The following is a 10,933-nucleotide window of genomic DNA, read 5'->3' as shown; positions in this document are numbered from 1 at the left end:
CTTTGCATATATTATCATCTTTGAACCTCACAACAAATCTGTAAGATAAGTAGGACAAATAATATTATTTTCATTTTCCAGATGTGGAAACTATGATTTTCCCATTATCACCCAAGTAGGTAATTAGCTGGCAGAGCTGGAATTCAAACCCAGATTTTCTGATTCCAAATATAGCATATTCTACTACACAAAACTTATGATAAAAAGTGAGGACAAATGTAAAATGGTACACTTGAAATATCAGCTAGTATATGTAGTGCTTTCGGATTTACAAAGTGTTTCATAAATACTAACTCATTGAAGCCTTAATAACCCTGGAAGACAGGTATTATTATTATTATTATTATTATTATTATTATTATTATTATTATTATTATTATTATTAGTTCCATGTTACAGATGAAGAAACTGAGACAGGCAGATTCAGAAGTGTTTGAAGCTGGATTTGAACTTCAGTCTCCCTGACTCCAGGCCCAAGGCTTTATCCACTGTACCTCCTGGCTGCCTGTTTAGAAAAAAAAATTCAATGGGATAAGTCCAGAATCTGGTAGAATTGGTCATGTTCGTGGAAAAGGATGGGGGTACTTCTAAGGGCTACAAGGTCAGTATGAAACAGTATTGTGAGTCAGCATCCCCCAAAAAGAGTAATTTTGGACTACATTATAGTAAAGATAAGAACAAGGAGTATAGTAGTTCCCTATCCTCTGCCCTAGTCAGAAGACTTCTCAAATGCTAGGCTTATTTCTGGGAAGGAAGGACACTGATAGTTTGGAATGTGCTCCGAACACATCATCAACAAGAGACAAGGTCATAACAACTTAGTTTTAGAGCTAGATAGAACTCTAGAGGCCATCTATCCCAATCCCCTCATTTTATACTTGGGAAAACTGAGGCTTAGAGAGGCCAAGGCATAATTCATACAGGGTAGGCAATAAATGGCAGATGTGGAATTAATCAAAGAAATAGAGGACGTTTACTGTGAAAAAAGAAAAAACTGAGGGGAGATGTGAGAGCTGTCTTCTAACATTTGAAGAAGAATGAGTTTTGTTTACCTTGATCCCAAAGGGCAGCATTAAGACTAATGGATAGGGGCAGCTAGGTGGCTCAGTGGATAGAGCACCGGCCCTGGAGTCAGGAGTACCTGAGTTCAAATCCCGCCTCAGACACTTAATAACTACCTAGCTTTGTGGCCTTGGGCAAGTCACTTAACCCCATTACCTTACAAAAACCTAAAAAAAAAAAGACTAATGGGTCCCAAAAGGAGACAGATTTCACTAAATTGGAAGAAAAAGCAGTCTGAGAATTAGACTTTGCTCATTCCCCCCTCCTCCATTAGACTAGGAGCCCCTCCTCACCTCCATTTTTGAATGATCAACTGCCATAATGATCTTCCTCAAGTGAAGGTCTAATCATGTCATTCCCCTACTCAATAAATTCCAGTGGGTTCCTATTTCCTTCAAGATAAATACAAAAATCCTCTCTTTGGCATTTAAAATCTTTGCCAACTTGACTACTTCCTATATTTCCAGTCCTCTTACCCTTTACCTACTTACAATGCTCTGCCTACTTGTTCCTCACAGGTAATATTCCATATACCAATGTCTTTCCATGAACTATCATCCATGCCTAGAATATTTTTCTACAGGCTAAAGAAGAATGAAAAGTTAAGAATGTCATTTGAGGCTTTGAACTGGGTGACTAAAAGGATGGTGGTCCTCTCAAAAGAAATAGAGAAGAAAGATGAGTTCTGTTTTGAATATGTTACCCTTTGAATATGTTAAATTGGAGATACCTACAGAAAAGAAAAATAGATTATAAATGAGCATTTGTGTACTTGTGTCATGCTACTAGTCAACAAGCATTTATGCATTTATATTCCAGAGACTGTGGTACATAGATGTTGTGTTACAAAGATGAATTGAAACAGTCCTTGATCTGAAAGAGCTGGAGAAATTCACCTGAAAATCTGATATAAGGTCTTATACCCTGACATTGGAAAAGATGACTCCCAATAGAGTCAGTGTTGGAGGAGCTATGGGAAGATAGGTACATTAATACATTACTGTGATTCTGATGATTAGTTCAAACATGTGCGAGGTCAGTTTGGAATAATTATGCAAAAGCAAAGTAAATCAATGGTCCCAAGACATCAAAGACAGAAACCAATAGCCATCATATAGCAAAGAATTAATTGTGTCATTCGTTGTGACAGAGAAAAGATAAAAATAAAAGAATGAGAAAAGGTAACCATAAGTTGCAGAGCAGATGGGAAAATGTTTATTGTGTATATGATAAAATATTATTTCATAAGTTTAGAGAAACATGGAACTTTATATAGATGGATGCAGAGTAAATGAAACAGAACTAAAAAAAATTAATCTACAGCAATTGTAACTGTGTAAATGAAAATGTCACTAAAAGGAAGGCATTATGAATTCAACATAACCAAAAGTTCATCTTTCCTCCTAAACCCACCTCTCTTCTGAACTTCCCTCCAAAAAGATCCAGGGCATCCCCATCCTCTCAGTCACCCAGGTTAGCAATTCAACTTTTCCCATATCCCATTAGTTGCCAAATATTGTCATTTTTTCCTTTACATTTATTATATTTGTCTTCTTTTCTCTACTGGCACAATAAAACACTTTAGGTCAGGTCCTCATCAATAGCTTTCTAAGTAATTTCTCTGCCCTCTTCAATCTGTCCTGCATCCAGTCATAAAGGTAGTTTTCCTAAAGCATAGATTTCCCCCCACTCAGTAAACTCTGGGAGTTCCCTGTGACTTCTTTTGTTTTACATTTAGCCAGCACCACACCATCCAAATATGAAATCGTGGATTACAGAAAGCAGAAAAGTTTTGAAATACTCTGGACAAATTTATTTACCTTGGCAGTGTACTTTCAGGGAGGTACATGTTGACAGTGAGGCTGACACACATTGCCAGAGCTAGCTCAGTATTTGGGAGACTCTGAAAGTATGGGAAAGAAGAGGTAATAGACTGACTACCAAACTGAAGGTCTACGGAGCTGTTATGCTGACCTCGTTGCTATATGACTGTGAAACCTGGACAGTCTACCAGCACCGTGTCAGGAAACTGAATTGCTTCCATTTAAATTCTCTTAGGAAGATTCTGAAGATAACCTGGCAGGAGAAGATACCAGGCACTTAGGGTCCTTTCTCGAGCTAAACTGCCTAACATTACAGCATCACTACAGAGAGCACAACTACAATGGGCTGACCATGTTGTTAGAATGTCAAATGTCTGCTTGCCAAAAAGACTATTTTATGTAGAGTACTCATAAAGGGGTCAGAAAAAGTGATACTGGAACACCCTGAAGATCTCTTTTAAGTATTTTGGAATTGATTGTGCAGCAAGGGAGAGGACTGTCCAGCCTGGTGTGCCCTCATAAGAGAGGGGGCTGCACTCTATGATTGGAAGGCAAAATTGAAGCAGCTCAAAGGAAATGTGAGAAACATATGGACTGTTTGTGCCTAACTTGTGATAGAGTATTCCAATCTCATATTGCTTTGATCAGCCACAGTCAGACATACTATAATTTGTTTCATATATAGTGATGTAATTTTGTGTTTTTTTGATAATGAAGAACAACAGCCAATCAGTCAACATAGGCCCTCTTCATGCCCTGACCCCCTTCCTGCCTTTTAAGTCTTCATACATGTCCCTCCCTCTATAATCCAACCTAAATACTAATCTGTTTATTGGTCTTTATGCACAATACCCTGTCTCTTCTGTGCATGCCTTTGTGTTGATTGCTTCCTATTCTTGATTTCTTTCAAGATTCATCTCAAATGCAACCTTCTACAGGATGTCTTTTTCAGACCTTCAATGGCTCCCCTCATGACTCATGGTTTCCCCTCTCAAGTTATCTTCCATCTACTCCATATGTGTCCTATAAGTCTCTACCATCAAGTGTTGGGACTGGTCTTAGTTTTATTTTTGTATCTCCAATGTTACACCATCCGGAAAACTATAAATGATTAAAAAATACTTATTGATTGATTGGAAAAAACAGAGGTTCAGAAGAAAAGATAATTAAGCAAGCTTCCTCATAACAGAAGTGTTTTTTACTATGACATAATATTGTGTGTATGTGTGTGTGTGTATGTATGTATGTATGTATTTCCTGGTGCAGTTTCTGTATCTAAAAAAGTATTTTTACTTAATTGTTCAATTGGAATTGGGAGGGAGATATTTTCGGAAATGATTGTGAGTTAGATTGATGGATATTTTTTAAAGCGTCAGTAAAATTCATTTTATAAGACACTAAGACACTTCATCTGGCTTAGTGTTGTACAACTGTAGTCCCTCATGGCAAGGAGGCTGAGGCTAGTGGATTACTCGAGCCTGGGGGTTCTTGCATTGGGACTAAAGTCAACTGAGTGTCCATACTGAGAACAGGACCAGTTGTGTTGAGCTCCAGAAGCAGGTTAGAAAAAAAGAACAGGGCCAAACTTCTGTTCTGATCAGTATTTGAGATCAGCTCTGTGGGTATTGACTGTACTTCTAACCTAGTTGAGACAGGAAGTCCTAGACCAAAAAAAAAAAATTAAGAAAGAAGCTTCTTAATATTTAGATGATTGTTTATTGCGTAATAAGCCATTTTGCTTTAATTCATTGTTTAAAATAAGCAAATAAAAAAGAGAAAAATTAAAAAGAGGGGAGCTGAAAGAACCAATATCTGAAGCCATCAGCCATTGGAGGTACGTTCCAGGGCCAGAGTGAACAAAAAAGATTTGCAACAGTTGGTTGTGGAAGATGGTATGAGGCACTGATAATGTAGAAATAAGATGCTGAACAAAACATTGAGGTTGCCCTCCTCTTCCTGGCTCCTAAATTGGATGTTTCCCCAACCCCTTCCCCACGGAGTCTATCGTCATCCTGAAAAAAAACGCATGTAAACCCAGGTTCCAAGTGCCTGCTGGACAGCTCCATTCGGATTTCCCCGCCTACCGACGTCTCCCCGCTCCCCCCTCCATCCTGCTCTCAAATCTGCATTTCCTATTTCTAGTGGAGACCATTCCTTTGATTTTTCCAGTGATCCAGGCCCAACTGCTCCCCCCGCCCCCCCCCCCCCCCCCCAGTCAGGTCGCCAGATCTCGCTTCAGCCTCCACAGAGGCCATCTGATGTTTGCCGTCCTGGCCCCCAGCTTGGCCAAACCTCTCCTTGTTGCATTCCTATGATGTTCGGAGGATGGAAATGATGAATGCTAAAATCGGCAGCAGCGGAAGACAGAGGAGAAGGGTGGGAAAGAGTTGGGTTTGGAAACGGAAGGCTTAGGCTGTAGCGCCGGCTCTGCGCCTTCTGAAGCCTCAGTTCCCCAAGCTGTAAAATGAGGAGCCTGGGTTGGATGACGAGTCGGTGTGGATCTTAATAGCGCTCCTGCCGCCGGCCCTGGAAGCCGGACGGCTGGGCAGCGCCTGGGGTCTCCCCGCAGCCCCCGGGCGCGCGGGGGCACGCGGGGGCACGCGGGTCTCCCAGTTTTCTCCCCGCAGCCCCCCGGGCACCCGGGGGCACGCGGGTCTCCCAGTTTTCTCCCCGCAGCCCCCCGGGCACGCGGGGGCACGCGGGTCTCCCAGTTTTGGTCTCCCAGCTGGAGGAGGAGACGTGAAGGGATTTCCCGGCTAGATGCGGGCTGGGGGCAACGGGGGGAGAGGTGGAAGGAGCCTCTGGGATCTCAGTCTTTCCTAGCCCAGACGAGACGGGCCGCGACTTCCCTCGCGGACTAAGCCCGGTCTTGTCGCTCCAGGCCCGCCGGCCCGGCCGTGTTGGCTGCCCGTCTCTGGGCCGGAGCCTTTGGAAGAGGCGGAGGCGCTGCGGACCCCCGCGGGCGCCCCCCCCGACGGGCCCGGGGCCGGGGCGGCGGGCTCCTCGGGCCAGGCCGGGACGTCCCACCCCGTCCCCGCGCAATCTCCAGCGCCGGCCACTAGGGGGCCGCGCCCCGCGATCCCGCTCCTAGCGGCTCCTGCCTTCCGCTCACCCACAGCTGTTTCCCGCAGGAGATTGACAGCTGGGCTCCCGGGTTGCCATGGGGATAGGCAAATGAGCACGGCCGGGCTGGGGTTCCGATTGGCCTGGGGGCTGCGGCTCCCGCCCGGGGAGGCGGGCTCGCGCGCCGCGCTCTATAAAAGGGCCGCCGCGGCGTTGCGCGTTCCGAGCGCGCGGAGCCGGGGGCGGGGGGGGGCGCTGGGCGGGCCGGGCCGGGCCGGGACGCGCCGGGACGCGCCGGCCGCGCCTGGGAAGCCGCGGGAGCGGCGCGTGCCGCAGCCGAGCGGGCCGGGCCGGGCCGGGGAGGGCGCCGGCTCCGGGGCCCGGGCGGCGTCTCAGCCCAGGCGCGCGGGGAGCCGGCCCCGGGCGCCGCCGCGCACTTCCCCGCCAGTCCGCTCCGACTAACTTTTGCGCCCCGCGCGCCCCCCCCCCCGCCTCCGCGGGCCCAGACCCCGCGCCTCGGCCGCGGCCGCCCGCCCCGTCGGGGGCGCCGCGCTGCGCCCCGCGGCCCCGGGCGGCCAGGGCGCGCGGGGCGGGCCGGGGCCGGGCCCCCCCTGAGATGGCCTCGGAGCTGGCGATGGGCGGCGAGCTGCCCAGCAGTCCCCTGGCCATCGAGTACGTGAACGACTTCGACCTGATGAAGTTCGAGGTGAAGAAGGAGCCCCCCGAAGCGGAGCGCTTCTGCCACCGCCTGCCCCCCGGCTCCCTGTCCTCCACGCCGCTCAGCACGCCCTGCTCCTCCGTCCCGTCCTCGCCCAGCTTCTGCGCCCCGAGCCCGGGCACCGGCGGCCCCGGGGGCGGCGGCGGCGGCGGCGCGCCCGGCGGGGGGCCCCCCGGGCCTGCGAGCGCGGGCCCCCCGGCCGTCGGGGCGCTGGGCGGCAAGCCGCCGCTGGAGGACCTGTACTGGATGAGCGGCTACCAGCACCACCTCAACCCCGAGGCGCTCAACCTGACGCCGGAGGACGCGGTGGAGGCGCTCATCGGCAGCGCCCACCACGGCGCCCACCCCTCGGCCGCGGCCTACGAGACCTTCCGGGCCCAGGGCTTCCCGGGCGGCGGCGCGGGCGCGGGCGCGGGCGCGGGCGGCGGCGGGGGCGCCGGGGAGGAGCTGGGGCCCGGCCACCACCACGCGGCCCACCACCACCACCACCACCACCACGCGGCCCACCACCACCACCACCACGGCGCGGCCCACGGCCACGGCCACGGCCACCACGTGCGCCTGGAGGAGCGCTTCTCCGACGACCAGCTGGTGTCCATGTCGGTGCGCGAGCTGAACCGGCAGCTGCGGGGCTTCAGCAAGGAGGAGGTGATCCGCCTGAAGCAGAAGCGGCGCACGCTCAAGAACCGCGGCTACGCGCAGTCCTGCCGCTACAAGCGGGTGCAGCAGCGGCACATCCTGGAGAGCGAGAAGTGCCAGCTGCAGAGCCAGGTGGAGCAGCTGAAGCTGGAGGTGGGCCGCCTGGCCAAGGAGCGGGACCTCTACCGGGAGAAATACGAGAAGCTGGCGGGCCGGGGAGGCCCGGGGCCGGCGGGGCCCGGGCCGGCGGCCGGAGGCGGCGGCTTCGCCCGGGAGCCCTCCCCGCCCCAGGCCGCCCCGGGGGCCGCCAAGGGGGCCGCCGACTACTTCCTGTGAGCCGGGGTCCCCGGGGCCTCCGCCCGGGAGCCGGGGCCCGGCCCAAGGCCGCTCTGAACTCGGGACGCGTCCAGAAGCTCCCCCCCGAGGGAGGCCGCCCCGGGAAGGGGGGCCCGGGCCCGGGAGCGCCGCGGCGCTCGGAGGCCGCCTCTCCTCCAAACTTTCCTAGGACTCGGGGGGAGCGGCCGCCTGCGTCCCCCCCGCCCCTTCTCCCCGCCGGGCCTCCCTGCATGCGGGCCATGTATGGACTCGGGGGTCCCCGCCCGGGCCTCGGGCCCAGTCTCTCTCTCTCTCTCCGGCACTTTGGCGCCTTGACGGTTCTGCATCCTTTCCGTCCTTCTGTCTCCCGAACCCAACTCTCCGCACAGAAAAGTCTTAAGCGGCCGGGCTAGGGCCCGTCCCGGAGGCCCGCGCGCGCCCCCGGACACCCAGGCCCGGGCCCAAACCGCAATCTCCGGCTCCAGAGCCCGGGGCCGTCCCGGCGGAGAGCCCCGCTTCCCCACCCCGGGCCGGGGCCAGGATTGTCTCCAGGCTCGGACCTGGAAGTGTGGGTGGAAGGGGGACTTTGCCTGCTCGGACCGTTCCCTCCGGCCCCTTCGGCTAAGATGGTGCTGAGCACGGGGGTGATGTTCATTGGCATTGCTACTACTATCATCATTATTATGAATTAGTATTATTATTATTATTATTAACCTTATTGCTATGAGGATGGAGAATGGTTATTTTAAACAGGAAACTTGAGCCAGATTTAACTTATTTAAAGGAGGCCACTTGTACATATGTAGAATTTAGGTTTGGAGGGCTCAGCTCTCGTCCTTTGCTCTTACTCCTTCTCCGGCTCTCTCATTCTCTCTCTCTCTCTCTCTCTCTCTCTCTCTCTCTCTCTCTCTCTCTGTCTGTCTCTCTGTCTCTTTCTCTCTCATTCTCTCTCTGTCTCTGTCTCTTTCTCTCTTATTCTCTCATTCTCTCTGTCTCTCATTCTCTCTCTGTCTCTTTCTCTCTCTCATTTTCTCATTCTCTCTCTCTCTCTCTGTCTCTCTGTCTCTTTCTCTCTCTTATTCTCTCATTCTCTCTCTCTGTCTGTCTCTCATTCTCTCTCTGTCTCTTTCTCTCTCTCATTTTCTCATTCTCTCTCTCTCTCTCTGTCTCTCTGTCTCTTTCTCTCTCTTATTCTCTCATTCTCTCTCTCTGTCTGTCTCTCATTCTCTCTCTGTCTCTTTCTCTCTCTCATTTTCTCATTCTCTCTCTCTCTCTCTCCTTTTCACTGTCCCCGTCTCCCTCTCTGCCTGTCTCTTTCCTTCCACCTGTTCTTTCTCTGCCCCTTCCTCTCCTTCCCTCTTAATTCCGCCCCCCCCCCCATTTCTCCTTTTCTATTTTGCTCGATGATTTTGAAAACAAAAACTGGAGGGAAAACAGTGCCCCCCCACGCTCCGAGTCTTAACCCCCAAGTTTTTGTCCCAGCATGTGCGAGACCACTGAGTGAGCAGCTGCCTGCCGCCGCCCCCGACCCGCGGGGCGCCCGCTGGCCCTCCCTGTCCGCCGCGCGTCGGGTCCGCCGCGCGGGTCCCAGAGCTGCCGGCTGCCCGCCCACTGCTCTTGGCCTGTTTTGTTTTGTTTTGTTTTGTTTTGTTTTTTAGAGATTTAAACCAAGAGGAAGTATCTATGCTGTTTAATCCTACTACTACTATGACTGCTACTCTGGGGGGTGGGGGTGGGTCGAGGGTGGGGGGCAGAGGAAGCCCGTGCAGGTGGATTGGAGACCAACTCCAGCTGGCGGCCTGCGGCGACGGCCGGAGCAGGCGGACTTGGGCCGCGGGCTGTTACTTCTCTATGCACCAGATTGTATTTATTATTCCCCGGGAAACGAATCCCTTTTTAGCCCTGGAAAAGGAGTGAAAGGACAGAACGCACAGGGTTTCTAGAGAGCCCAGAATTGACAAGCCGAGAAGGGAATGAGACCCAGGCCGCGAGGATTTCTGGTTTTGTTTGTTGGGTTTTTTTGTACCTTTTAATTTAATTGCTTTGTGTTTCGTTTGCGTTTTTGTTTCTTTTTATTTTTGTTGTTGTTGTTGTGTTGAAAGCTGGACGGCCCTTGTGGGCTGGGGAGGGCCTCAGGGCCGAGTGCAAGAGGAGATGCGCCCAGCCCGGAGCGCCTGGCCCACCGTGCCCCCCGGGATCCCGGCAGCCTCCAGAGCTGGCCGGGCCCCTGGCCCTTCTTTCGTCCTTCAGTTGGAGTCCTTCGGCTCTGTCCAACTTGTGGGGCCCGGGGGAGTGCGCCCTCCGCCCCGAGAGTGGGGCTGACTTGTTCCTTCCCTTTCCTTTATTTTATTTTTCCATTTGCTACGAAAACTGAGGAAAGAGAAACAACGAATAAACCTGTTGAGATGGAAGCCCCGCTGTCGCCTCCGCTGCTCTGTTGGGGGGGGGGGGGGGGACTCTGAGTCTTCTTTCTCTCTGGGGCCAGTTTGGGAAGAGGGTGTGGAGTGTGGGCAGAGGCAGGGAAACGGGGAGTCGCGGAGACCCTCGGGGGCCCGGCCCACGGAAGGAAGCCCGGCGAGCAAGGGTGGCGGCGGCGGCCTGGGCTAGGGCGCTCGGGGCGGGGTGGGGCAGGGAAGGGGCTGGAGCCCCAGGGAGAGCTGAGCCCTGAGGGTGCCCTGCCCACGCCGGGCCCGGTCAGATGCCCTTGGGTCGCTTGGGATTGATGGTGGCCTGGAGTTGGGGGCAGGAGGGTGGGTTTTTGTTTAGTTTTGTTTTTCCTGGTCCTCAAGCGAAGCCCCCAAATGAGGCAGGAATTAAATGGGAAAGGGCCGAGGTTGGGCATGGGAATCCGTCTCTCTCCCGCTTCTTTCGCTGGATCTCTCTAGTTTGTCCAGGAGCCTCCTTCCCTGCGGCAAGTGTCCGGGTGCGGCCCGGGGCTCCCCGAGGCCCAGGCGGGGACACTGAGGATCCTGGAGCGGCAGTGAGATGGGGTCACTGAAGGGGGGGACGTGGAGCCCCGGGGAGACGAGAACGTGAGAGGACTGGGAGCGTTACGGCGGGTCCCCTTCCGGAGGGCGGCCGGGATGGCCGCTGCAGCTTGCTTTCCCTTCCCTAACCCAACTAGTCGGAGAGGCGAGGGAGAGGGCGAGGGTGACGTGGGCTGTTCCTTGTTGGGCCCTGATGACTGCAGTCCCTGGAGCCCTGACCGTCCAACTGCTGCTCACTTCCAGGGAGCCCTCGGGAATCTGCCTCTTCGGAAATCGGGCTCATTCCCACGACCACCGTCCCCCGATGGCGTGCAGTCTTTTGCAGA

General features: G+C 53.2%; 1 protein-coding gene across 1 annotated transcript; it reads left to right on the top strand.

Moving 5' to 3' along the window:
- The first annotated feature begins 6,564 nt into the window (after positions 1–6,564).
- Positions 6,565–7,641, top strand: MAFA (MAF bZIP transcription factor A). The gene has a single exon (XM_074199462.1). It carries the CDS (start codon positions 6,565–6,567, stop codon positions 7,639–7,641), a length of 1,077 nt encoding a protein of 358 aa, XP_074055563.1.
- The last annotated feature ends 3,292 nt before the right edge of the window (positions 7,642–10,933 follow it).

This window comes from Macrotis lagotis, chromosome X, assembly GCF_037893015.1.
Source record: "Macrotis lagotis isolate mMagLag1 chromosome X, bilby.v1.9.chrom.fasta, whole genome shotgun sequence".
Taxonomy (NCBI): Eukaryota; Metazoa; Chordata; class Mammalia; order Peramelemorphia; family Peramelidae; genus Macrotis; species Macrotis lagotis.
The sequence above is the reverse complement of the archived record's forward strand: the minus strand, read 5'-3'. Positions and strand labels throughout refer to the sequence as shown.